The sequence below is a fragment of the Aegilops tauschii genome, chromosome 3 (assembly GCF_002575655.3).
Source record: "Aegilops tauschii subsp. strangulata cultivar AL8/78 chromosome 3, Aet v6.0, whole genome shotgun sequence".
NCBI lineage: Eukaryota > Viridiplantae > Streptophyta > Magnoliopsida > Poales > Poaceae > Aegilops > Aegilops tauschii.
Window position 1 is genome coordinate 19,956,004 of NC_053037.3, and position 27,609 is coordinate 19,983,612.

The window sequence follows — 27,609 nt, forward strand, 5'->3', positions numbered from 1 at the left end:
GCGACACACAGTTGTCCTCTGGAGGCCCAAACAGCTGCTTGTAATACTCAGTAATATATTGCTTTAAGTTTTCCTGACCAAGAATCGTTCCCTCGTCTTGTTCAAGCTGAAAGATCCTCTTCTTTCTATGCTTACCATTGGCGATCAAGTGAAAAAATTGAGTGTTCGCGTCCCCCTGAAACGACTCTACTGACCTTAGCCTGAAGCGCCCACTTTAGTTCTTCCTCGCGAAGGAGCTCTTTCAGCCTCATCTCCGCATCAAGCTTGGCATGAAGCTCCGAGTCTGGCAGGATCATGGTTTCGGCCTTTACATCAAGGGACTGAATAAGCGCAAGGAGCTGTTCCTTTTCAACCTTATAAATCCCACTGAGATGCTTAGCTCACCCACGTAGGAAGCTTCTCAAATGCCTAATTTTATTCTGCCAGCGCTCGAGCGCAGACCGTCCTCCTGCATCCTTAGCCCATTCTCTAGCTACGAGATCCAAGAAACCTTCTCTCTCAAACCAAGCAAGCTCGAAAGAAAAAACATTTTTATTTCCCAAGTGGGTGGCCTCCCCAGAGTCAAGAAATAAAGGCGTGTGATCAGAAATACCACGAGTAAGCGCCTGGACCGTAACAAATGGGAATTTCTGCTCTCATTCGACGCTAGCCAGGACTCGATCCAGCTTCTCAAACGTCGAATTTGGCGAGGCGTTAGCCCAGGTAAACTTTCGGCCCGAAAGCTCTATCTCACGCAGGTCTAGGCTTTCAATGATTGTGTTAAACATGAACGACCATCGGCCGTCAAAATTGTCATTATTCTTCTCATCACTCCTCCTGATGATATTAAAATCACCCCCCTCCAGGATAGGAAGTTGTTCAGAACCACAAATCCTAACCAGATCAGCCAAGAAATCCGGTTTGAGCTCGGGCTGAGCGGCACCATATACCGCTACCAAAGCCCAGTTAAACCCATCTGCCTTCGACCTCACCCTAAACTTAACAGCAAAATCTCCCATGACCACGCTTCGGACTTCTAACGAATCAGATCTAACTCCGAGTAAAATCCCACCCGACCTTCCTCGCGGAGGTAGACAATGCCAATCGAAATCAATACCCCCGAAAGAGTATTTAGAAATTGTGGCGAGAAGTTGGCTCTACCCGTTTCCGACAAAGCAATAAAGTCCAACTTATGCTCAATAGAAGCCTCAGCAAGAAACCTTCTTTTAGCCAAGTCTTTCAGACCTCTGCTATTCCAAAAGATTCCTTTCATACCTCATCGTGGAATTTTTTAGCCGTCAGTATCCGAGCAATCCTCCGCACTGCGGAATCTGGGTAAATCTTCCGCTTCCATTTGCGTTTAGGAGCATTGAAACTCTCCAGCTGGTCCTCACAACCAGTCGCAGAGGTATGCAAATCCACAATGTCTACTCGCTCATCCTCCTCCTCAGGCTCAGGAGACGGTTGAGCCAGATCCGCACAAAGATTATCGAGCGCCCTGACCCCTAAAGCATCGATATCTGAATCATTCATGGGTTTGACCGCAGCTAAGTTACGAATCATCTCAAGCGCCCGTTCGGCCTCTAAATCCAGCATATCATTAACCAAGGTTGAGATTTCACTATCATTACTACCTAGTGAAATTCCTAGCTGGTTTGCATTATTGATAATCTCATCATTGGAAAAATGCAAAATAGAATTAGAGGTATTGACCGACATACCAGTAGTGACCTCTACGTCACGAAGCTTGGCCGCCCTCATAGCGCACCGCTGCTGAATGTCGTCCACTTTCGGATGGTCCTGGAGACGGCTACTCAACCGTCGCCCCTCAGAGACCGGATCCGGAATACCCCCGAACGCAATCACCTCCTCCCGAGTAGCTGCACAGGAGAACTCCAAACCGGGGGAAGGTGGAACCAGGGCCTCCTGCTCGAGCTCCTCATCCATCCCGGCCCAACGACCAGCCAGCGTCACCGGCGTTGAAGGCCAGCAGGCCTCCCTAGGCGCCCCCGTAGGAGAGAGCCCCGAGGCCACCTGCCCCGAGCCCTCTCCGGAAAGCAACGCCGGCGCCAGCGAAACCGGCCCGGCAAAAGGGGAGGAAGGAGCCGTGGCCGGCAGCCTCGGCCCCCCTCCCGAAGAGTCAAGCAACACCGTGAGGAACCCGTCCTCCCGAAGCCCCGATGAGAGCACGGAGGCCTCCTGCCCCACGCCCCCATCATCCGAAGGCACCGCCTGCTGAACCAGAGAGACCACGACCGCAGCAGAGGAATCCGAAATCACCATCTCCGGGCCCCCGCCATCGAGAGCAGTCTCCTCCGCCTCATCCCTGACCGAAATCGGCGACGCACCCAGAAAAGGAACCACAGACTCCTCAGACTCCAGCACCGGCAGCGTATGCTCAAACACCTCATTAGACTCCACACGATCACTCCAAAGTCTCGGAGGCGCAGATGCCGGCTCGAAAGACCCGAATCTGAGAGAAGTCGTAGGCATGGTAGAAGGTGGTGCCGTACCATCCGTAGACGTCTGAGAGTCAGCACCCGGCGCAGTGGACAACTCTCGTCCACTGTCAGCTGCTGGTGCCTCCTTTAGAGCCGAGCCATCATCACCCTCGTGCATATCAGTATCCGTCCCGCTACCCACCTCAGCGAACAGACTCTCATCCTCGAACTCAATGACAAGGTTATAGATGTGGCCTCGATATGCCCACTTTACCACCTCAGGCACATACTCGATGTTCAGCACACTAACCAGTATACGGGCAATGCCGTGGGCTCTGGTGAAGTCCATATCCACTCGCTCTGGTCTGCCCACCATGATACCCAAACTGGCCACGACCCGAGCATCCTGCATCGGCTTGGAGGGGGCCCCAGAGTACCGCAACCAAACCTGAGTCAGCGGCTTGCCCGTAGGCTCAATCCTCTTCCACTCGTGAAACTCAAGCACACCATCAGTACCCGGCACCTTGCACATTCCGAAGCTCAGAAGTCTCTGAAGATCCTCAACTGACGGAAACTCAACCCGAAACAGTTTGTCCTTGATGCTAACAAGCTCCCACTGGAAATCCCCAGGAGCTAACTCCTTGAGCCTCTGAACAATCTGTGCCTCCGAGACATCTCCTTTGGCAACTTTGACTAACCCAGTCGTTAAACTCAAAGTCTCGTCAGGAACCTCCATCTCCGTTGGAGATTCAAAGAAAGTAAGCTCAGCACAATACACTCCATACATCATGAGTGCTGGTGCCTGATCTCTCAAAAACGGACAGTCCCCCGAGTCGTGTGCTGATTTTCCACAAGTGCCACAAAGCTCAGCAACACACTCAGCAATAAAGTGACCCTTTCCACCACATCTGTAACACAACATATTTTGTTTCTTACGCGCCCACTTGGTCGCCCGCTCAAAGTCAGACATGCCAGTTACCTCTACTATCCCAGTCGACCTGGGCTCCGATCCTGGAATCTCAGCCGAGGCAAGCGCGGATACCACCTTCATAGCTTGTCCTGACAGAACCTGCTCCTCAACAGTCTCATCGACCGCCATCTGGTCAACCACAGGCGGCGGTGGCAGTCGAGGACGGTACCGGCCACCTCGACCCCCACGGCCACCACGATGACCGCGGAATCCACCCCGCTGTCTGAAGCCCGGGCCAGACGCCCCCTCAACAAAACCTCCTGGTGGCCCCATGAAGGGACCCTCCGCCGTGCCATCGCTTTGCCAAGCGTAGCCCCGACCACCGCACGTCGACGAGGACCCACGGTGCTTACCAGCCCCATACGCATCGAACCCATCATCACCCCACTGCCCCTTGGGCGCGGCAGAAGCCGGAGGCGGCGGCGGTTGCTGCTTCTGCACCGGCCCGACTCTGTTCTGTTGTGGCTTCGCAACGACGTGAGGCGGAGGGGCCGGCTTCGGGTGATGTGCGTTCAAAAGCCCAGGCGCAGTCGGCCGTGGCATCGCGCCACCACGGCCCGCCGGGATCATCCCGGTCGCCGCCGGCGCCGGAGGCCTTAGCCCTGCAGTAACATTGGCCGGCGGTCTCGGACCCGAGACTCCACCACGGCCCGACGTCACCACCGCCGAACTACGGCCAGCAGGCAACACCTGCGGCGGAGGCACCCCACGGCCTGACCCCTGGTTGACCGGCAGCCCCGCCCCTCGGCCGCTACCCGCAGGCAACAGCAGTGCAGTCCCACTTCCTGTTGCAGAACTTGGCACGGCGCCACGGCCAGCACCGGCGGCAGCGGCGGCGCAGCCTGCGCTCGGCCGGTCCCCGGCTTCTTGCCCGGCGGCACCGCACCTCCGCGGCCCGCCATCAGGCCAAGCGGAGGAATGCGACGCGCTCGTCCAGCCCCGGCCGATCGCAAGTTTGGACTCCGGCGTCTCTGAACCCTAGCCGACGGCGCAGAACGAGAGGACGTGCAAACTGTCGAAGCAACGTCGCCCCGAGCCTCGATCAAAACCGTATCCCCCTGGGCCACATACCCAGGCGAGACCGGCCCGATCCGCGCAACACCGACGTCCCGATCAGTTCCCAGCCCGAGCTGGTTCGGCACCGGGTTAGTCTGGGCCTCATACCCAGCTAACCTCGGCCCGGCTTGACACAGCCCAACTTCGGCCTCAGTCAGCCCCTCACGGCCAACAAGGATTTTCAAACGGCGCTGACGATCCGCAGCGATCCCGAGACCCGGAACGATCGGCGAAAAAGACGCCAGCGCCGCCGGCGACGATCTGGCCGTCGTCCGGCGCCCCTTCTTCTTACGAATCACAGTGATCCACGACTCTGGCCGAACGAGATCAAAAACAGTAAGATTTGGCAAACTAACCTTTGGTAGAGGACCCTTCCAAGGCTTGACCGCCGCCGACGATAATCTGCGATGAACTAGGCGGCGAACCATCTCCCTTTTGTCGTCCGTGCGCAACCCGATCATGGGTGGCAAAACCTCACCAGTGGAAGAAGCGACCTCCTCCTCCGTGTAGCCCGCGTTGAACCAATCGTTGACGTAGTCGGAGGGAGTCGGCGTCGGCGGCGATGGCGGAGCATCGTCCGCATCTCCGTCCGCGTCCTCCTCATCGGCGTCCGCGAGGGCCCAAAACCTGCCACCTACCCGTCGACCCTCGCCGGAGAGGAGCGGTGGCACGCGCGCGGCAGCCCCGCCCGTCGCCCCTCCCGTTGCACCGCCCGTTGGCCCCCCTCTTGCCATCTCGCCGGGAGTGCCTGACCGTCCCCCACCTCCATCTATTTCTCATTGCATATATATCGACCACCCAATTCATCACCAGATCTCCTACATTTCCAGATGTACCCAACCAGCTTGTTGCTGCTCCTGTATGTATGCTTCGCTTGCATCGCAGACATTAGACCAGGCGTGCAGGCACAAGCAGCCTGCCAACCTGAGCGATGTGGCAACCTAACCGTCTCATCCCCGTTTGGCATCATCTCGGGGTCGGAGGAGAACAGTTGTGCCCAACTTGGGTTCCAGGTCCACTGCGTCGACGGTGTTCCATACCTCGGGTACTACGAGGCTGGGTTCGGGCTCCAGATCCTCAACATCTTCTACAGCAACGGTTCCTTGCTCGTCTCCGATGTGCACAAGCTCAGGGACTTCAATCTCTCTGGCGAGACAGGCTGTTGGCTTTTGAACGCTAGATCAAATCACCCGGAGCAAACACACGTACGTGTAAAGCTGGCTTGTAAGCTAGCAAGCAAGCTGCTTAATTGATTTCTCTATCAATGGCACGCTAGCACACTTCGTGTTGCACCTGGGTAAGCTTGCTGCCTAGCGATTGGATCGATTCTATCACGACGGAATGTCTCGGCGACAACTCACATAGCTCCGTGGAACGAACACTAACAAAACTGATCGATGTATTGCCAAAGGCTCGAGCTCGTATCGAGCCTTGCTCTTTTCTCTTTATTGCTTTGATCTTTTTTCGTTATGTTTACAGGGCTGGGGTACACGCATATATATATATATATATATATATATATATATAAGATAGACTAGTACTAGCTATCCGTCTCGGTGCAGTATTGCTAATCCTACTCGGTTTACAATACAAAACAAGGACACACATGCACGTGCCGTGCAATCTTGGATTTGTGCTTAACTCTAATATTCACCCCCTTAAGCACGACATCCTCGTTACCACCAGGATCCCAAACGCGACTGTTGCTACTCATAGGCATTGCTTTTGCCGTTTCTTGTAGCACTTCAGGGATCACCATTCTTGTCGTCGGCTCGTCCATAGCTTGACGCCAGCACTCCTTGGTCGCGTCTTCAACCTTCACCTGTTCGTCGGTGCTTGGTAGAATGTCCTTTGGATCGTCGAGGGAACATCCTTTAAACCCGAGGGAGACCAAACTTCGGTCTAACTTTGAGTTCCAAGCTCTTGGCGCTTGCTTCAACCTGTAAAGTGTCTTCTTGAGCTTGTAAACTTTCCCTTCTTCTCCTTTCTTCTCGTAGCCGTGGGGTTGTTCCACGTACACTTCTTCTTTGAGGTTGCCGTTGAAGAAAGCGGATTTCACATTCATATGATGAACCTTCCAATCCTCTTGTGCTGCCAAAGCTAGGAGCACCCTCACCGTCTCGATTCGAGCAACCAGTGCAAACACCTCCTCATAGTCAACTCCTTGACGTTGTACGTAGCCCTTTGCAACGAGTCTTGCCTTGTACTTCACAATGGCACCCTTCGTGTCCTTCTTCAACTTGTAAACCCACTTCAAACCTATGGCCTTTTGGTTCGGAAGTCGGGTTACCAAAGTCCACGTGCCATTGCTCTCGATCGCCTTCATCTCCTCATCCATGGCGTGCATCCAACTTGAACTTTTGCTCGCCTCTACAAAGTTCGCCGGCTCCTCAACTCCGAGTAAACACAAATCGGAGTACTCGAGCGTAACTGGCTTTGCGTACTTGTAGACTTTCTTGAGGGTCTTGTAGTGACGAGGCCCTGAAGAATCCGTTGTGGCTTGCGAAGGAGGCGACACAAATTGTGTCAGCGTCGATGCACTTGAGGAAGACGGTTGAGTCTCGGGCGTGGTAGATGCCGGGTCGTTGGCATCCGCGTCGCCGGCGTAGTCGTCGTGATCATGACCATCATCTTGATTGTCATCATCACTATGCGCCTCGTTGTCGATGTCGTTGCCGAGATCTCTACCTGTGTCTTGCGTATCGTTATCGCTATCAACTTGCAACCCATGCGCGTTGTCGTCGGTGTCGGCACCATGATGATCACTACCATTGCGGTCACCTTGGTTGAGCGTCTTGCCAACCACCTGGACGTCTTCCCCTGCATCATCATCAGTTGGAAATTCAACTGTGAATATGTTACCGTTTGGAGCATCGTTGGCTGCTGCGCTCCAATTCCACGCTTGGTTTTCTTCAAACACAATGTCGCGTGAAATCCATAGACGCTTGGTTCGTGGATCGTAGAAGCGGTATGCCTTGGTGCGGAACTCCTCTCGTATCCGATGAACACCATCTTGGTGCTACGATCGGCAAGCTTTGAGAGATGCGGCTCCGCCGTCTTCACATGTGCCACGCACCCAAATGTCCGTAGATGAGACACATTCGGCTTCCATCCGTAAATTGCTTCATACGGAGTCTTGCCGATCACTGCCTTCGTTGGAGTCCGGTTGAGAAGATAGACCGCCGTCGAGACAGCTTCTCCCCAAAAAGTCCCCGGCGAGTTCTTGCTCTTGAGTAAACTTCTCGCCATGTCAACGACGGTTCGATTGCGCCTTTCAACAACCCCGTTCTGCTGCGGCGTATAAGGTGCCGTGAGGAACCTCTTTATGCCAATCTTCTCGCATTAGTCGTTGAACTCGTTCGACGTAAACTCTCCGCAGTGATCTGTCCGTAGAGCGCGAACCTTCAGCTTGTGTTCCATCTCCGTTGCAGCCTTTAGCTTCTTGAACGCCTCAAACGCCTCATCTTTAGATCGTAGGAGAACGACCCACATGTATGTGGAGTAGTCATCTGTCACAAGGAAGAAGTACATCTTTCCTCCATGAGTTGCTGGGGTGATGGGGCCACAAAGATCACCATGAAGCAGCTCGAGTGCATCACTTGCACGATAGGTAGACTGAGCAGGGAACGGCCTGCGGTGCTATTTTCCAACCAAACACCCATCACATACTCGATCAACATGGTCGATAAACGGCATCCCAGATACCATCTCCATCTTTGACATCTTCTTCAAGGCGTAGAAGTTAACGTGTCCAAATCTAGCATGCCATAACCATGAATCATCATCACTCTTGGCGAGCCAACACTCTAGTTGAGATTGATCAAGGTTGAGGATATAAAGCCTGTTCCGCGTGCGATTCACACGCGCTAGCACGTTTCGGAGGTTATCGAAGATCGTCATCACTCCGTTCTCAATATCCACCTTGCATCCATTCTCGTCAAGTTTCCCGACATATATGATGTTGTTGCGAAGCCGTGGGATGTAGTACACTCCGGTGAGTATGCGATGTTCTTCTGTGAGACCCTCGAAGAGGACAGAACCTTGCCTGCAAATCTCCACATTTGGACCATCACCGAACTTGACCGAGCCTTGAACATCATATTCTAGCTTGAGGAACTTCTCCTTGCACCCCGTCAAGTGGTTACTGGCACCCGTGTCTAGATACCACGACACGTTCTGGCTTCCGGATAACTTCGGTGTTACCTTTTTTCTCATGAAGTAGCACCTTCCCGTTTGGTTTCACAACCGCTGTTTGGACGAGATCACAAACTTCGGTCATCAGAAGACCTGGACGTTCGTCTTCCTGCTTCGCAAAATTTTCCTTGATCTCCCGCTTGTTAGGCTCTGGACAATCCTTCGCAAAGTGACCCATCTCGTTGCAGTTATAGAACTTGACCTCGGACATATCCAAGTTCTTTGGCTTCCGCTCTTTAGATCGGTCCGCCTTACCACGACCTTGTGGCTTGCCTTTTCCTTTGCTTTCATCGGTTTGTCCGCCGCGCTTCGCGTTGCTTGAGCCTTCGCCAACGTTGCGCCTACCTTTGCTACTTGGGGACTCCAAATTTGCGCACGAGTACATGAGTTGGTCACCACCTCCTCCTTTGCCTTTCCGACAGCCATGAGCATTCTCTTCCCATGTCCGCAAGCGTCCGATCGCCTCCGTTATGGTCATGTCGTCGATGTCGTAAAGCTGCTCGAGCGTGCCGATGATGTACGTGAATTTATCAGTCACCGAACTGAAAAACTTCTCCACAATCTCGGCTTTCTTGAGCTTTGCACCAAGCGCGCGGATCTCTCCCACCAAAGTAGTCAGACGCATGGCATAGTCGTTCACCGATTCAGTTTCCTCCATCTGCAACTTGTGAAATTGGCGCTTCAGCACTTGTGCCCGAGCCTTCGTGACGCGATCTTCTCCGATCCTCATCTCTTTGAGTGCGTTCCACGCCTCTCTTGCTGTCTCGAACTCCGCCAATGTCATCAGCACGGAATCCGGCACAGACTGGGCTATGACGGCCATGGCACCTTCGTCGCACTCCTCGTCGACATCGTCGTCCGTGATGGCCTCCCGCACTCAAAGGGTTCGCAGAATAATCTTCATCTTCACCGCCCACACGCCGTAGTTGGCGTCGGTGAGTATCGGGTACTGGATGGGGATGTTGCGATGCGCCTGCACGTTGGCGCCGCCCGTTCCTCCACCACTGGTTGCTGACTTGCCGCCCTTCTTCATCTTGTCGCCGTTCTTGTTCGCCCTGGAACCGCCGTTGCCGGACTTGACCGACTCCTTGTCGCTGTCCGTCATCGTAGATCGTAGATCGTCGAGACTCTAGATACCAATTGTTGGCTTTTGATCGATAGATCAATTTACCAAAACAACAGGAGCAGTACGTGCAAGCTAGCTAGCAAGTAAACAGACGGGCTGCTTAATTGATGAACAGTAAACCAGCCTCCGTACGTAGCTGAGCTAGCTTCCGATCGTATCGATCGATTTACTTCGGCGGAAGCTGTCGCGGCGACTTGCGTAACTTGTCGAGGAAAAAACTGAACGATGTATTGCCACAGGCACGTCTCGTGTCTGTTAAAACTTTATTGATTTTCTGATCTGGTTATGTTTACAGGGCTGGGGTACACGCATAATAGTAATTTAGATTCTATTTTTGATTTCATATGCTATTTAATTTGGGAAACACAAAATATCGAAGTTTTTCTTCAATTTAAAATATTAGAATTAAAAATTCTGCTGTCAAATATATCAGTATAAAAGCATGCAAAATTTAGTTTTATCTTCGATAAGAAGTACACATTGGATGCATAGTGATTATGGAGGAGATTTTTGCAAGTATGACAAAAAATAATCATGTACATATTTCAAAGAGAAGTTCCTATTTCACCAATATATAACAGCGATCCAACCGCATGGTCACCCGATTTGTTGAATACATTTAACCTTCAGATGTGAATGTGCATCCTACGATATGGTATCCTTGCAACTAAACCTCTAAACCTCTAGAACACGTATAGAACCAGATGAATTCACGATTAAATCTAGCTAATAATTTTGAATGTGCCAAAACCAATTTATAGACTGAACCACTCCACTACATCAGATTGCGCAGTGCCATCCAGCTCAAAAGAAAAAAAAGATTGCAGTGCGCGCCATCCATGTGTAAGACTAATCGGGAGAGAATTCTTCACCTCGGTGATAGCCCGTGCCTCACCTACGTGTTGGATATTCCGAACTCTCGTACCTACGTGTTGATGTCGTTTAGTATGTGGCATACGCCGAGTTAGCAAGTCCTGATCTATGTAATCTGCATCTGTAAGTACAAGAAAAAATTATCGTTATCAAGGTTATGGTCTGAGGCAAACAATTGAATTATTGATCTAGTAGCTATCTCATATGTGAGAGTTTCGTCTTGGCCAAACTGTGATCAGCCTGTAGTAGCTTGGTGTACGGCAAATCGTCTACTCAAGCGACGATCCGATCAAAGGAAGCCATGCACAGCTAACTGAGATTTTTTACACATCTTATAATTTATATAGCAGGCTGCTAGCGTAAATAAAATAAGGCTTTACCATATTGACATATTGTTCTAAACTTCATCTAACCTATTAACTATTGCCAACAAAGAGATTTAGCTAATTGAAATGTAAGCAGAGCTTGCAATTGCAGGTAGTGCGCAAAGCAATTAGGAAGTAGCTAGGGAATGTTGGATATTCCGAACTCCCGTACCTACGTGTTGATCTTTTTTCTGAGTCCCAAGTCATAGTAGGTATCATCCACCGAGTTGGCAATTTCTAATGTATGTAATCTGCATCTATAAAGTTTAGCCTGCACATCGGACATACATGCCTTTGCCCAAGCATCAGGGAAAGGTGTGCGTGTTGTCATCATTGAATCTGCGGACAACCAAAAAATTAAGATCAATCTCCATGCCCAACATAATCCGCAAAAATCAAGTGACTATTTCCCCTCTAGATCTCCTCGCTCTACTTAACCATGGTAGGCGACAGAGCCAGAACAGGGAAGCTTGTGTGGGCTGGAGGCTGTTCGCCAGGAGGGCCTGCACGGGAGCCGGCAAGCGTCTGTAGCAGGCCGTGAGCCGCATTGGATGGGAGAGGAAAGGGGTGTGGAGCAGTGAGCAGCGCCCCGAGGGAGTGGAGATAGAGGTACCAGGGAGAGGCGTCGGCATCCTTGCGCACAGAAGCGCTAGGAGGTGGCGGAGATCCTGCGGGAGGCGCCAAGGTGGCGAGGTGAGTCTCCGGCGGGGTCGCGCAGAATCAGGGCATCCACCGGCGGGCGGCGTGCTCCAAGGAGCTGTCGGCCGAGGCTCCGTCTTGGATATCGAATGGCGGCGAGGGGCTACGACGACGACTGGGGATGGGAGAGGGTTGCTGGGAGCGGAGGGATGGGGCGCGGCGGCGGAGGGAACCCTAGCGCCTGGTGGCCGGGATGGTTCGTGTTCTCGTGGGGATAGAGAGACGGGCATATGTAGAATCGTTTTTTTCCCTGTAGAATCGTTTTTGTTTCACTTAAGAGATGAACCATCATGGAGTGCGGGTTGATTTTAAAAAGAGTGAGGGGCCTTTGTGTAAAAAGGCCACGACGGTGAACCGACTCAATGCGTGCTTTATTATTACTAGTAAACATGCCCGTGCGTTGCAACGGGGTAACAAAAATCACCCGATCCCAACACACAGGCCCACGCCCTTTATTTCAATGTGGCACCCCATCTATGTCACCACTTATCCTCCCCCAGACTGAGATCTTCACTGTGTTCACCATCTTATTTAAGTGTGTACTACTGCAGAACCTACGACTAAGTCAAATTATATATTTTTACGATTGCTGGGCATACTCGCGACTTCACCCATAATAATCCAAAAAAAGTTGGATCCTTCATTTTTCAAATTTGAGCATTGGCGCATATCACCGTATGGATAGTCATATTATCAGGCTGGGTCTATATTAGTAAATTTGTCACATATACACTTTTTGTCGAACCAATTGCAATAATAATCAATTAACATGCATATCTCAGGAAAGAAAAGGAACACACATGCATACAATGGAAGTGTCTCAAGGGCCAAACTATTCTGGAAACTATCATAGCAGAAATCATATTTTTCTAAATCTGGACTAAAAGGGGATGCAAGCATACTTATCTTGGCTTGATCACCTGCACAATCAAATCTTACTACTCGACATTGGTATTGTTTGATGCTTCCCATCGAACATCAGGCAATTTGTGATTTACCATTGCCCTAACCCCTAAGGGACTCTGACATCGCAGACTCCCAGCTATCTTGCTCTGGCAACTTACTGGTAGCAGACCAAAATGCTTGGATGCCTGTTCTGGAAGTTGTTCCAAATTTGTGCAGCTCCCTAGGTGGACTCATAGAAGGTTGAACAATGTTTTGTTAATCATATACAGCATCCCTACACTTAAAAAATGCATGAACAAAAGCTACCTCATTAGATGCATCCTTTTATGATTCTTGGCAGTTAGGTGAACACAGAGATAACAAGAAACATAAGAAACTGGCTTTTTAAACTTGCATTATTGCAGTATGCAAGAAATTGATGATATTGTCCCCAAGTGGTCTAGGATAACTTGATGATCTAACAATGCACCAAGTGATTATGTAGAGAAATATAGATTCGCCAAATTCTTAAATCAGTATTTTAATCAAACAACATTTGTTAATTTGAAACTATTTAATATTGTTGATTGTTAAGTCTATTTTAGTTAGAGAATGTTCTCAATCGGATTACCATCCCTCTTTCTTTCAATTAGGTTCAGCAAATTCCTGTTATTACCTTGACAGTGCCCACTGCTAGACAGAGTTAATATTTTTGGCAAGAAATCTCTGTTACAAATGGTCCAAATTTATCTATATGTATTATGTATATCCCCAACAATAGAAAAAACATTCTGGTCCTCTTCCTCGCTAGCAAATTTTCGTCAGAGATAGGGATATGCCAATGACCTTTCTCTGATTTCTGAGTTTCAGAGGTAGAGGGTGGAACAATTAGAAAGTCAACAAAGGGCTAGATGAATCTGATTGAAAAACTAAAACAAACAAAATATCTTGTTGTGCATAAAGCATCAATTATATCTCCAATTAGTACTGTCCAGTTAAAGGTCGAAGCTAGAATCATAGATCGTACAACTGTACTTCCGAAAAGAACCATTCAATGTCAGACTTTTATCATTGCCTAAATGTCAGGATCTCATATCATACAATCATAGTCCTCCTAGATTAGGATTATACCAAATTAGTGAACAAATAAAATAACTACAATTTGGAGCTCTAAGTAAAGCAAACGGTTAACTAAATTCTCTAGTCAACAGCCATGTTGGTACCTGAAGAATCACCCTCCCCCTGCTGTTAGTTCAGCACCTTGGCCCCTCGCTATTGGCGCAGCATCCGATCCCAAATCTCCAACCTGGTAGCCAATTCTGGTCAAAAATAGTAGCATGGAATACTTTTACAACTAACTTAGAATCAGACAAGAAGACATGCTTACCATGTTGACGTACATGACACTGGAACCAACTCATGCAACCATTTTCTAGATGTGTCTCTTTAGGTTCAAAACTGCGAATTTCAGAGATGCACTTCTCTGAAAGCATAAAGATGCCATATCAGACTCGACACTTGGCTCAACAAATCATACAGTTCGGTGCAAGTATTTATACTGCTTTCATGTGCAAATCCAAGTGAGAGTAGTATATTGGTAATCCATATTTCAGATAGAAACAGGAAAACGGAAGTGTGATTTTAGAGGTGAATACCTTATCCTCCACCTCATGGATAAAACAGTCACCGTCAGATGTGTGGTGAAGTGCTGGCCACCATGCGATCAATGCAAACAAGCACACCACTGCCCATCATATTTTGGGGGGAAATTATACAGTAGTGCTCTCCGGCATTCAGCCTTTGTTATGTGTTTTTCTTTTCACTTCTTCTTTGCAATTCTTGTTCTTGTCAGGCGACGTGAAAAATCAACGAAGGGAAAAACAAAAATAAAGTAAGAAAAGGGGCAATGGACGCCATGGCGTGAGCTGTGAGCACAACAATTCCTCTCACCGAATTTTTACAGCTTGGTCGACCTTTCACTTGGGCCCTTTTTTCACCACATGCCGACATCATTGGCTGGGCGGCGGTGTCGGTGGCGGCGGCGCGGCCGCAGAAGGCATTCCGCGCGGACGGCACTGCACCGCGGATGACGAAGATGCTGTCAGTTGCTGTCGATCTACCACCAATACAAATCTTATTTTCTGAAGAGAATCTCACCAAACAAAACCTGAAGAGTTTTATTGAAAGTCAGCCAGATGCCCTTCCCCAAAATAGTACTATTTTCTATTAAGAGAAGCATAAGTGACATATACAATGATTTGCGTTTGCTAACTACTCTCATGAGCTGTTTGCAGTGTTGTGTCATGTCCTAAACAATGCAATCTAGTATGTACAGAAGGCAAAAGTGTAAAGATAAAAACTACCAATACAATGTTTCAGAGTTACTATAAGATGAGATCATCGTTGGACGTTCAATCAAAGCAATTCATAGGATCCCCACTTCTAAAGATTTCAGTAAACGTTCTCACTGCCTTTGATTGATTACAACAGATTTATGCCTATTGCTCAAAGCTCATGCCTATAATCCGATGAAAACTATTAGAAAGCATGTGAACAGAACAAAAAAACATCTACTGATCTCCATCCATCATGCCATGTATGTTGGTTCCCTTGCATTTCAGATAAGACAAGACAACCAAATTAAGCAATTGAACAGAGAAAGCCATCCTGCAGGAGCAGAGGAGCGGGATTTATCAAGCAGTTGGGAATCAGTTAAAAAACAAAGAGGAAAGGGGGAGAAGCTAGGGTGGAAGTAAGCTCACGGGAAGGTAGTGACCGGAGGGAGCGCGGCGGCCGCGGCCGCGGCCAGAGCCTCCGCGTCCATGTCGCCTCGGCCGGATCCGACGCTGCCCTGCCTCCCGCGCCTCCTCCTCCCGGCCGTTTCCCGCGGCGGCGAGGAGTGTGTTGAGCAGCTGGTCGCGGTCGGTGGCGTGCGCTCGAACCGGCCGGCGCGGGCCCGGAGCGCGGCGGTCTGGGCCTCGCCTTCGGCGAACTGCGCCCGGAGGACTCGGACGGCGTGGGGAGGAGGGCGCGGCGGAGAGGAGACAGGCCAGGGTGGGAGGCGCGGCCGCACGAATTGGGGATGAGTTTCTTTTTGAAAAAAGTCCAAAACAAACCTTAAACTTATAGACCAAAGTTAAATTAAACCCTGAACTTTAAATATCTGAAATCAGCACACCGAACTATTTAATCCCGGTCTATTTTAAACTTTAAGTGTGTTGATCGTCGACGTTGCAGATGGAACCCGGGATGGTGGCTGCGGCCAGGCTGGGCCGGCCCATCAGGCAGGGCGAAGCGTGTTTTTTTTCTTTTTGCAATATTTTTTCCAAAACCGCGCCACATAAAAACGTTGAAAAAAAAGAGCCTTTTGAATCGAACTTCCAACCTAACGCTAGTACAGACGTCCTGCTAGCCACTCTAACTGATTGCCGTTGCTGAGATAAGGAAAGCGCGAAAATATTTAAACCAACACAGCGTCGAGATTTGAAAACATTTTCTACAATTGTTTGAAACATTTTCTTGAAAATTGTCAACAATTTCGAAATCCTAATATTCTCGAAGAAACAGCCAATTTTTAAAATTCCAAACGTTTTTTAAAAAATTGAACATTTTTTTGTTTTACGAACAGTTTTTGAGAAACATGACTTTTTAAACATGAACCATTTTTTAAAGCCCTGAACATTCTTTAAAGTGTGAACCATTTTTTGGCAAAAAAAGGACAAATTGTTGAAAACACAAACAATTTTGAAACCTGGAAAAATAATTAAAGTATGATTCTTTCCCCATTATTAAGTTATTTAGAAAATGTTCACATTCTAAAATATTGTTCAGGATTCAAAATTTGTTCCTATTTTCCAAAATATGATTATGTTTAAAAAAATTCATCTTTTCGAAAATTGTTCTCAATTCAAAATTTTGTTCAGGTTTAAAAATTGTTACTGAAAAATCACGTTTAAAAATGGTTCATGTATAAAATATATTCAGGGATTTCAAAATGGTCACGTTTGAAACTTTGTTTGTGTTTTAAAAAAAACCGTATTTCCAAAATTTCTTTACACTTTTGCAAACATGTTCGCAATTTTTAAAAACTGTTTTTGCTTTTAAGGATATCCGGATTTTAAAATCGTCGATTACTTTCAAGAAAATGTTAAAAAAAATCTAAAATGTTTTCGAATCTGGATGCTAACTAGTCTGGTTAAATATTTTCGCTCCTTTCATTTATCACTAACAGTTATTAGGTGAAGTGGCTACACGATGAGTTTAGCAGTGGCAGATCGTAAGTTCAATTCCCCACGAGTATTTTTCTTTTTGGTATTTTTATAAGTCAAAATAAAAACATGTTTCGCGCTTGGTGGGCCGGCCCAGCCGCCAGCGATCCCGGTTCGACCAGCTGCCACGTCGACAATCCCTTCGAAATAGCGCCCAAGGTTTAATATAGACCAGGATTAGATAGTTCGGTGTGCTGATTTCAGGGATTTGAAGTTAGGGGTTCGATTTAGCTTTGGTCTACAAGTTTAAGGTTTGTTTTGGATTTTATATATATATATATATATATATATATATATATATATATATATATATATAGCACACATGCCCGTGCGTTGCAACGGGAAGCATTATACGCGTTAGTAAAATAGCAAATATGCCCGTGTGTTGCAACGGGGAAAACAAATCCTTGTATGCACGTAGTAACACATTCATGTTGTCACTTCTCCTCTTCATGACCATCGCCGATGGTTGTCAGTCATCCACCAATTAACGACGACCATGATCAATCCCTAGGTGAGCTTTGTCATCACACTTTAACACACCTTTTTGCGAGCCCCTCCTTTTGACAAAAAATCATACGGAAGAAACGTTCCTCCCTTTATTTCCCAAGTGAATTGTGCAACGTTCTTTAATATTTTTTAAACATGTACTCCTTAATTGCTTTTGTGTCATGCGTGGGCAGCCATAATAGGCCGGTCGATGATGCTCCTTTAATCATGATGTGTTCATGCAGCGCCTACAATTCCGGAGATTTATTTTCCTTCACCCTAATACACAACCTTCCTTCCCGTGATATGTGCATGCATGGCAGCGCCCACAATTTTGGAAATGTATTTTCCTTCACCCTACAATCCCTCCTCCACGTGATGTGTGCGTGCATGGCCCCAAGATTTATTTCAAGTCATAACCGTATTTAAATTGGTGGGTCTAGATGTGAAGTAGCGAGGTGGTACTATCTTTGAAAAAATCATCTCTCATAAAGGCATAATGGAGTGGTAGCTCAGTTGTGTGCTCCCTTCCGTAGTTTACATCTGGTCGGGAGTACGATCCCTCACGGAGGCACATTATTTTTGCGTGAACGTTACAGAGACAAAATTTAGTACCACCTCGAATATGTTTTAAATTCAAGTTGAAAGCGTAAAATCACGGGAAGAAGCGTATTGTGACGGTGAATCCACGGAGTCAATCCGTGCTTTATTATTAAAAATAAACTAGCAAAAAAAAACCCGTGCGTTGCAACGGGACACAAATTTTAACTTATTAATTCCTCTAGAAAGGATGAACGGATTAACTATGCATCCTTTGAATAGTAATGCTTAATTTGTGTGATGCTTGAATTGGATGATGAACAACAAAAACTCACCTCATCTCTCATTTTTCCTAATGTATATGCTCTGCTAGCTTCATGAAGATGACCTCTTTGAATACTCTACATAGTACCTGTAGAAAGCAAATAATATGATTAGTTTTGGAGAACAATAGTTGGGTAAATAAAATATGATGCTATTCTTTTCATTACAGAGTGATGTGCCAGTGGAAAGTACCCATATGCATGTATTCACTCTTAACAATCTCATGCCACGATTGCATTCGCAATCTAGGGAGAACTTTTCTCAGATAATAGGGAAAAGATCAAACTCTCAGATAAGATTTATTTTTTTCTCTGATGAATTTTTTGTAATAACGAAAAAACTATCATAAGATCTCTTTTCTTGGTCTGATCAATTTTTGTAATAATGAAGCAACTATCAACTATTGGATGAAATGAATTACCCAAAAATATAGGGAGAATTATTTGAGTGAAGCTATAAGAAATGAATAAAATCATCTAGTAAGTTAGTCCACATGAAATCAATGAACATACTTCTCATGTCGCTGGCAGATTACCTTTGATAAACTATAAGCAAATAGTTATAGTTTTCTTGTCAAGAAAGGCAAACAAAATCCATCAGAAAACGTTAACTTACCATGGAATTGTATGTTTGTGTATCTTGTCGACAGAAGGTCTTAGCAACTGTCAAATTTGGCAACTAAGCAGTGCCAAGTAATTTACTTCATAATTATGCACTCTAACAGGTAGCAATAGCAAGGTATTCCAGCGTTATTCCCTTTCGAATATAACGTTGTCGCCATCCCTTCCATCCGTCCTCTGATCTCCCTCTCCCTGGTGATCAACATTATTAGAATTCAGAATAGGACCAGCAGTTTCTTACTTTACTGAACCCGAAAAACCATTGAGCGACCAGAGGCACAGCCACACACGCACACACACGGATTCCATCGCCATCAATTTTCTTGAATGGATAAATAGATAGTACACTACATCATCCAATACTAAAAAGTATTAGTGGTCTTCCGCTCTTCCTTGTTGAAGCCTTGTCTGAAGTACATCTAGCCCCCATCAACTCAAAGGGAAACAAAAGAAGAATTCAAAATCGCGATTGCTGCTATCGATCACAGTCATGGCTCTTCACAAGCTTCTGCTGGCCTCCGTGCAGCCGCCCTGTAGAGCTACTCCACCGCGGCCGCGCACTTCGACGGCGGCGCAACGAGGGCAAAGGCCAAGCCGGTTGGCTACCTCGGCTGCTGGGATGATCGGGCTATTGTTGGCGCTGGGGCTGCACACGGCGCGCCAGCAGCTCGCAAAACATCCGCCTCGACAAGCTCAAGTTGAGATCGTGGGCTCGTGGCCGAGGTAGCGGACCTTGACCTCGCCCTCCATGACATCGAGCGTTTTCATGGCAGCTCCATGTTCCAGATGGTCGCCCACGTCCGGGACGATCGCTCTCTCGCCGGATCTTGGTATGGTGGCGGCGATGGATCCGTGGAGGTTGGATTTTTCTGCGGGTGGGAGATGAAAGAAGAACGTGCGTGTTGACCGACTTAGGAGCAGAGGACGTGTTCGGATCTGTCTTGTTTTGGGCCTCTGATTCGTCTTCTAATCGGTCTCTTTGTACGATTTGTTTGTTGGGCCGAACACGTTGAAGCCCAATATGCTGTAGGTCACTTGTGTTCGATCTGAGCGGACGGAATTTCACTCCTCGTCGACATCGTCGTCCGTGATGGCCTCCCGCACTCAAAGGGTTCGCAGAATAATCTTCATCTTCACCGCCCACACGCCGTAGTTGGCGTCGGTGAGCATCGGGTACTGGATGGGGATGTTGCGATGCGCCTGCACGTTGGCGCCGCCCGTTCCTCCACCACTGGTTGCTGACTTGCCGCCCTTCTTCACCTTGTCGCCGTTCTTGTTCGCCCTGGAACCGCCGTTGCCGGACTTGACCGACTCCTTGTCGTTGTCCGTCATCGTAGATCGTCGAGGCTCTAATGCCAATGCAGGCTGCCATGTCCCGAAGGCCAACACGGCCACCAAAATGGGGTATCCGTTCTCAGTAAGCCCCCTGAATCAGAACCTCGTCTTCTACAACTGCACCAGGGCGCCGGAGGCCCGAGCGGGGCTGGTGGACACGGTGTGCCGGAACAACACGTTTGTCCTTGCCGGAGGGCGCTATAACGCGTCGGGCGTGATAGATGGCAGCTACGCTTTGAAGGGATGCAGCGCCAACGCCGTGCCGGTGCTGGACGCGTCTGGAGAGGCGAACCCCAGCGACTACGAGGAGCTCATCAGTGATGGCTTCCTCCTGACATGGCAGCCTCCAAATTACCACAGTGGTAAGCTTACTCGTCCTCGTCTGTCGTCAAATACATTTTAGTGAAGCAATTAGCCGCCAGGCACTAGATAAGTGCCCAGGATTAGACGCTTCGACGTAACAGTTCTGCCCACTTAGATGATCGAAATCGCCTGCCGTTGGCGTCTGAGTCCCGTATTTCAAACAACCTGAAACATAGTTGAAGATTTGATTAGAAATGAGAATACGTTTAAGATGACTAGTGAGATATGGATTCCTAAAAACCAAGTGAGAGATGCCAGACCTGTCACCGTCAGGCCTTGCTAGTGGCAAAATGGCACCGTCAACCTATGGTCCTTCCAATCTGCGCACTCCACACAAGAAAATATTTGAGCAATCAAGATTTTGAAGTCATCAGAAAGTAAAGACAACGATACTATGACCGTGGATGGGTGCAGGAATAGTTAGGCAAAGTGAGACCTTCTTGCCTCTCATCTAGTTTGCCCACTGTTATGTAATACTCCGCTACTGCCATCACCGCAAGAGCAAGAAGATGGATCCATTCCACTTCTCTGCAGCTGCCATGTGTTCTACTCAGCCAGGCTTCTGCTCACCATCCTGCAGACCTGCACCGCCACTAGCACCCAAAACAGCACGACAGCATCGAGTCTCTATAGTGGTAGTGGGTATGGAGAAGTAAATGCGTCGACAGAACCAGTCAAGCTTGTTGGCTAACACCACTTATACTATGTTCAAATCATACTTGTTCTCCCTTATCATCGCCCTTCAATATTATATCTTCAGTGATAGAACCAGTCAAATTTGTTGGCTAGCACCACTTGCACTATGTTCAAATCAGACTTGTTCTCCCTTATCATCGCCCTTCAATCAATATTACATCTTCAAATCAGACTGTTGGCATGTATTCAACCTCACTGTTTTCCCTTTTGTGGTCCTTCGTTCTGCATCTCTCCTCCATTTATTTATCTTGGTATCATCCACGCAATTTATCTATCTTCATATCCCCTCCTCCTACCATGAATTATGCAGTTTAGGTTTGGTTCATATCTCCTCCCGTCAAAAAATTATCCACCTCGTGTGTTCCCATGTGTCAACGAAACCATTGACCAAAATCCGCCTCGTGTGTTCCCATGTGTCGGGCCATGCTGTTCTTCTTCCTCGTCATCGTCTCCGGACTGCTGGCACCGATGGTCGCGACGGCAGACAGTGGATGCTCGCCGGAGCCATGCGGCAACTTGACCATCTCCTCCCCATTTGGGATCGTCTCAGGCCCTGGGGAGAACAGGTGCGCACACTTCGGTTTCCAGGTTCACTGCAGCACCGACGGCATCCCGTACCTCGGGTACAACGACCGCGGGTACAGGCTACAGATCCTCGTAATCTTCTACGGCAACCACTCCCTACGTGTCTCTGACATCAACAAGCTCAGAGATCTCGATGGTTCAAGCCACAAAGGCTGCCATGTCCCGAGGGCCAACACAGTCACCAAGATCGGGCCTCCATTCTCCGTGAGCACCCTCAACCGGAACCTCATCTTCTACAACTGCACCAGGGCACCGGCACCGTGGACGGCAGGGCTGACGGAGACAGCGTGCCGTAATAACACGTTTGTCCGTGTGGGAGGGCGTTACAATGAGACAGGCGGGGTCGACAGCAGCTACGCTTTGGACGGCTGCAGCACCACGACCATGCCGGTGATGAGCTTGTCGGGCGAGGCGCATGCGAGCGACTACGAGCGGCTCATCGGCAATGGCTTCCTCCTGACATGGGATCAGTCCCCTCTCCCGACATTTATTAGTGGTAAGCTCACTGATCCGTCGTGAAATATTTCTTTACAGAGGGAGTACTAGCTAGGTGCCTAGGATCACACGCTTCGGCGCAGCAATTTTTATTCACCAAGATGATCAAACCCGTGCAGATGTGACACCTGCAACAGTCGGTCAATGCCCGTGGAAAATGACAACGATACTTTGACCAAAATGATCACTCAAGATTTTGTATAGTCATAACAAAGTTCATAACTAAAGGATAACGATACTTTGACCGTGGACTGGTACAACAATAACTAAGCCGCGTAAACAAGTCTTCCAACTCCTTGTTACTTCCTCCGTCCGAAAATACTTGTCCTAAAAATGGTTGAAAATGGATGTATCTATAACTAAATTAAGTCTAGATACAACCATTTCTAGGACAAGTATTTCCGGATGGAGGGAATACCTTCCAGTCCCCTACTACTACTAGAGTGCAAGAGCAAGAAGATGGATCCATTTCACGTCCATGCTGATGCAACTGCCATGTTCGGCTCAGCTATGCTTCTGCTCACCCTCACCCTCCTTTCTAGCACGACCACTAGTGCCAAAAATCTGTCGTCCTGCAAGCCGGCCTTGTGCGGGGACCTGCGCATCGCGTACCCCTTCTGGCTCAACGGCACACACCTGCCAGAGTGCGGCTACAGCGCTTTTCAGGTCAGGTGCGTAGATGGCAGGGCATACCTCCAGCCGTACCAGATCTTCGACATCTCCTACGAAGACAACTCATTCCGGGCCATCAACACCGACATCTCCTCCTACGGCATTTGTGACACCGAGCTCAACATTAATGCCTCCTCCGACCTCCGCCTCACGCCCTTCCGCATTAGCGCGACCAACCAGGAGCTATTCTTCCTCAACAACTGCGCCGAGCTCCGGTCACAGCCGCCACCACCTGCGTGGGCGCCTGTCAACTGCTCGGATGGATTCACCTTGCCGACGTCCAACTCGTTCACATGGCTTGCCGGAGCGTACAAGCCCAAATACCATTGGAGTCCGGTGCCAGGGGGCTGCAGGGTGTCCATGATGCCGGTGCTGGGGTACGAGGGCGCGTCCGGGGCAGACTACGGGCGGCTGATGCAGAGCGGGTTTCGTCTGGAGTACATGGTGGGTGACTGCAAGGCGTGCGAGGAGAGCGGAGGGCTTTGCCTGATTAATAAGACCAACGATATCTTCGAGTGCCACTGCACAGACCGCGTGTCTCCGTCCAACATCTGTGGTAAGCTTCGCACGTATAATAGCGACAGTGGGTTTGACCTGTGCAAAAACGATGCATCGGTTTTAGTTCAGTTTTGACAAGATTAGTAAGTTATTTTTTTATCTGAAAATAAGCAGGTTCTGTTACAGAGGAGATTTACAGGAGAAGTGAACACATCATGCGTCTACCTGCTAATTACTACACTGCTTACTACTTCCTCCGTTCCTAAATATAAGTCTTTGTAGAGATTCCATTAGATGAACTACATACGAAGCAAAATAAATGGTTTATAGTGGAATCTCTACAAAGACTTACATTTAGGAACGGAGGGAGTAAAATGCAGTACTAAGTACTAACTAGTGTGACCGGTCTAGTTCTGTGCCCTAAGTACTCTTTGGTTTTGGTGCACTGTGGATCATGCTGGTACGGCGGACATTTGCAGAAAAATGCGGACTGAGATATACCGTTCATTGCAATGTCATTGAAACACATCCTTATAATTCACAGTTTATGCAATCTCTTATATTGGCTATCAAATCTACACAGGCTATAATTAAAGTATATTTTTTGTTAAACCTGTATTTGAGCGACATAGTTGCTTAGTCAAAAGAAAGCCCGTGTTCTATTGTTCTTCACTATCTTGCAATGTTTTTTGTGTGTGTTATACCTCATCAGCAGAATATTGGATATTCATATACGATGCTTATATCTCTTTCTTTTGGAAAAACAACCAATGTAGTACTATTAGGGGACATTATTTCTACTCATAATTGTTACATTATATTCCAGGTAGCAGCGAGAGGAGAGGGAAGAAGATTATGGTAATAGGTGCGGTAATTTTTTGCCATCTATTCATATGTAATAATTTGAATATAAGTAGTTCAGTAATAGTAATTCTCTATGATTAAATAGGAAATTAAGCATTTATCAAAAATTTATCATGTCTGTAATCATTGAAAATTGATTTTAAAAGAAAAATCTGAAGAGAAGGTTGTGACTATACTCAGGCACACTGCACCCCCTTATCCAACCATCTATTTGCTACTTTTCGATCCGTGCGTGAACTTTTCCTTCTTCTTTTTTGTTTCTCTCAAATGAAACAACATATTAATTTCAAAGTTTGCAGGTCAACAAAATAATTAAACTACAACGTGTGGAAAAACTTTTGGACTTTTTCGTACATCATATATACTACAAATAATATTTCTTAACCAAAAAATCTGATTTCGTTGAGCAAAAGAGTATGAAACTTTTTTCAAACATTGTAGTTCCGAATTTTGTTGATCTGCAAAGTATGAAGTCGATATGTTTATTTGTTTGAGAGAAACAAAAAAAATGGAACTTCCATGTAGTAAGTTAGTTGAGTAGCACACATCAAAGCAGTATTGAAAAGCTCAGATAAGGGGTGCAGTGTGCTTGGGTTTAGAAAAAAAACAGTCTGTTGCAACTTTTGCCACCATGTACTCTTGTGGAAGGAGAAATTTATACTAATGATGGTCTGGAAATCATAGTATTATAACTTCTGCTTTACAAAAGGAAATAACATCTGCTTCCATCTCAGGTATGACATCAGCAGCTGCAACATTTCTCTTTGCATGTCTTTATGTGCTGATATGGCATAGAAAGGGGAAAAGACTATGGTTTCTCCTTTGCAAGAAGACTAGCAGCACCACTGAAAAGAATTATGAGGCCATGATAGTGTCGTATGGATCCCTAGCTCCAACAAGATACACGTACTCAGAGGTAATGAAGATAACATCTTCTCGCAACAATCAGCTTGGGAAAGGTGGTTATGGTGTGGTTTTCAAAGGAAGACTACATGATGGTCCTCTGGTGGCTGTGAAATTCTTGCATGACTGCAAAGGAAATGGGGACGAGTTTGTGAATGAGGTCATGAGCATTGGCAGGACCTCTCATGTTAATGTTGTTAGCTTATTTGGGTTTTGTTTGGAGGGATCAAAACGAGCTCTTATATACGAGTACATGCCCAACGGTTCCTTGGATCAGTACATTTATTCAGAGCACCCCAAAGAAATTTTAGGATGGGAGAGGCTTTATGCGATAGCAATCGGGATTGCGCGTGGCCTCGAATACTTGCACCATAGCTGTAATACACGTATCGTCCATTTCGATATCAAGCCCCAAAATATCCTTCTAGACAAAGATTTTAGCCCAAAGATTGCTGATTTTGGTCTAGCTAAGTTGTGTCATACAAAGGAGAGCAATCTTTCAATGACTGGAGCTAGAGGAACAATTGGATTCATCGCCCCAGAAGTTCACTCTCGAACCTTCGGGGTGGTTTCAACAAAGTCAGATGTTTATAGTTATGGAATGATGCTGCTGGAGATGGTTGGAGGTAGGAGAAACGTAAAATCAATTGTTGCAAAATCCAGCGAAAAGTATTTTCCAGATTGGATTTACGATCACTTTGCACAAGATGATGGACTACAAGCATGTGAAGTGACAAGAGAAATTGAGGAGATTGCGAGAAAGATGACATTCATTGGCTTGTGGTGCATACAAGTGTTACCTATGTATCGCCCTACTATAACCAAAGTTCTAGAAATGTTTGAGAGAAGCTTAGATGATCTGGACATGCCGCCGAAGCAGAACTTCTGTGAACTACTGTAAGATATTTCTCTCATATTTTTGTTCATTTGTTTCTTTGCAACAACCTGACCTGCGTGCTTATCTCTCATTGCAGTGAAAGTTCAGCTCACAATATGGATGTACAAAGTTCAAGTTCTACCAGATCTGAGGAGATCAGCCTTGCGAATTCAAAAATCCTACAACAATCGCCAACTCTTTGAGCAGATAGGCCTTGTGAATCAAGACTGTGAGAAGGTGGCCTGTACTAGAGTACATTCAGAAATTGAACAAGCGCAGCGAAATTCGGCATTGTAGTAGACCATATTCCATGTATGCATGACCTAGAGTCAAGAGCATCCATATACCAGCGTCCTCAGTTACCGACCACAGAAGGAATACAATTTATTGTGATGAGTTTTGTGTTCCAACTGCTAAAAGGCATCAGAGGTAGACAGCCACCAAGGCCTTCTTGGCTGTAACTACAGCCCCTAAAATTTCATAATCCGGATGCATACAATGTATATCCATCTAAGCATTGTAACATTATATGCCAATTCATAGCAAACAGATTAATCGTAAAAGCAGAGCGCGTATACATACTTGGGAGCTGTTCGGGTAGCCTCCAGCCCCGCCAGATTCAAAGATCCGCAGAGTACCTATTTCCCCGCTCCGTAGATTTAAACTGCTGCTCCGGCTGCTCCGGGAGCGGAGTTAAGGAGCGGGAGGGACTCCGAACAAGCCCTTGGTCCTCTCCGTAGATTGTATCCACTCAATCAAGCCGTGCTTCTCCGTAGTTTGTGGCCGTGCTTTTCCTTGACTCGCGCAGAACCTCGCCGGCGACGACCGCCCAACTCCGCCCGCCTATTCCTCTCCCTCCGCTGGCGAGCCGAGGGTTTGGCGCCGCTTCTCAGACAACATCGCCTCCGCTGCCCCTCATTCCCTGCTGTAGCCGCCGAGCGGGTCCGTAGCTGTTGGTTGGTGATCTCACCTGTGGTGGCAGAGATCCACGCCCCAGGGGACGCCGCGGCGAGAGGCCAGGCTCTTCTCTGCGTGGGCCACGACGGCAGCCGCACGCTGCAGCGTGCGCCGGCAAGGGAGCGAGCGCGGTGGGAGATGGTGCGGGGAATAGGGGCACGCACCGGCAAGTCAGCAGCGGCGCAACGCCGATCCACGTCGGAGGTTTTGGGCTATAGCCCTTCTCGAAGATGGCAAGTAGTAGTACGACCCAGGAAGCAACCAGGCCCAGTTTGTTCTCGCAACCCAATTCTGCCCTTACGGCCTTACTTTCCCTTTTCCTCTTTTTTTTAGAAGATCGCTTTATGATTATGTTTCCATTCAAAAAGTATGGCTCCTCCAAGGCTCTGATCTGCAGATGCACACATTCATACTAGAAATGCTACATCGACGGAAAATTAATTAACATTTATGGGAGACCACGACGAGAGAGAGAACGACGCGGGTCCACCTCGGGCGACAAGAGGCGATCGGCTGGCGATCCCGGGCTACCGCT

General features: G+C 47.8%; 2 protein-coding genes and 2 long non-coding RNA genes across 5 annotated transcripts; 2 read left to right on the top strand and 2 right to left on the bottom strand.

The window, feature by feature from the left end:
- Window positions 1-10,091: 10,091 nt before the first annotated feature.
- On the bottom strand, window positions 10,092-11,806 carry LOC141020903 (uncharacterized). Its single transcript, XR_012180896.1, has 3 exons — window positions 11,618-11,806; window positions 11,177-11,343; window positions 10,092-10,760 (listed from the first exon to the last, which is right to left on the bottom strand). It is a non-coding gene; the product is annotated as an uncharacterized lncRNA (long non-coding RNA).
- A 587-nt stretch (window positions 11,807-12,393) lies between these two features.
- Window positions 12,394-15,649, bottom strand: LOC120976371 (uncharacterized). 2 transcript variants are annotated; one of them, XR_012204080.1, is made up of 4 exons: window positions 15,351-15,649; window positions 14,244-15,255; window positions 13,976-14,071; window positions 12,394-13,894 (listed from the first exon to the last, which is right to left on the bottom strand). It is a non-coding gene; the product is annotated as an uncharacterized lncRNA (long non-coding RNA). The 2 variants fall into 2 exon arrangements; XR_006671609.2 differs by having other exon boundaries at window positions 12,464-13,894; window positions 14,244-15,649.
- Window positions 15,650-21,414: 5,765 nt separating this feature from the next.
- Window positions 21,415-22,463, top strand: LOC141042233 (uncharacterized). Its single transcript, XM_073509862.1, has one exon. The coding sequence runs from the start codon at window positions 21,635-21,637 to the stop codon at window positions 22,325-22,327; it is 693 nt and encodes a 230-aa protein (XP_073365963.1). The 5' UTR covers window positions 21,415-21,634; the 3' UTR covers window positions 22,328-22,463.
- Window positions 22,464-22,564: 101 nt separating this feature from the next.
- LOC109768898 (LEAF RUST 10 DISEASE-RESISTANCE LOCUS RECEPTOR-LIKE PROTEIN KINASE-like 2.4) lies at window positions 22,565-26,680 on the top strand. Its single transcript, XM_020327632.4, has 4 exons — window positions 22,565-23,544; window positions 24,316-24,338; window positions 25,072-26,137; window positions 26,215-26,680. The coding sequence occupies exons 1-4, from the start codon at window positions 22,709-22,711 to the stop codon at window positions 26,318-26,320; spliced, it is 2,031 nt and encodes a 676-aa protein (XP_020183221.4). The 5' UTR covers window positions 22,565-22,708; the 3' UTR covers window positions 26,321-26,680.
- The last annotated feature ends 929 nt before the right edge of the window (window positions 26,681-27,609 follow it).

Excerpts from the sequence above, each read along its gene's own strand:
- LOC141042233 (XM_073509862.1), top strand. The coding sequence starts at position 21,635 with ATGTGTCGGGCCATGCTGTTCTTCTTCCTCGTCATCGTCTCCGGACTG.
- LOC109768898 (XM_020327632.4), top strand. The coding sequence starts at position 22,709 with ATGGAGGGAATACCTTCCAGTCCCCTACTACTACTAGAGTGCAAGAGC. Across the intron at positions 24,339-25,071 it reads GAAGAAGATTATGGTAATAG|GTATGACATCAGCAGCTGCA; the intron begins GTGCGGTAATTT and ends CTTCCATCTCAG. Across the intron at positions 26,138-26,214 it reads CAGAACTTCTGTGAACTACT|TGAAAGTTCAGCTCACAATA; the intron begins GTAAGATATTTC and ends CTCTCATTGCAG.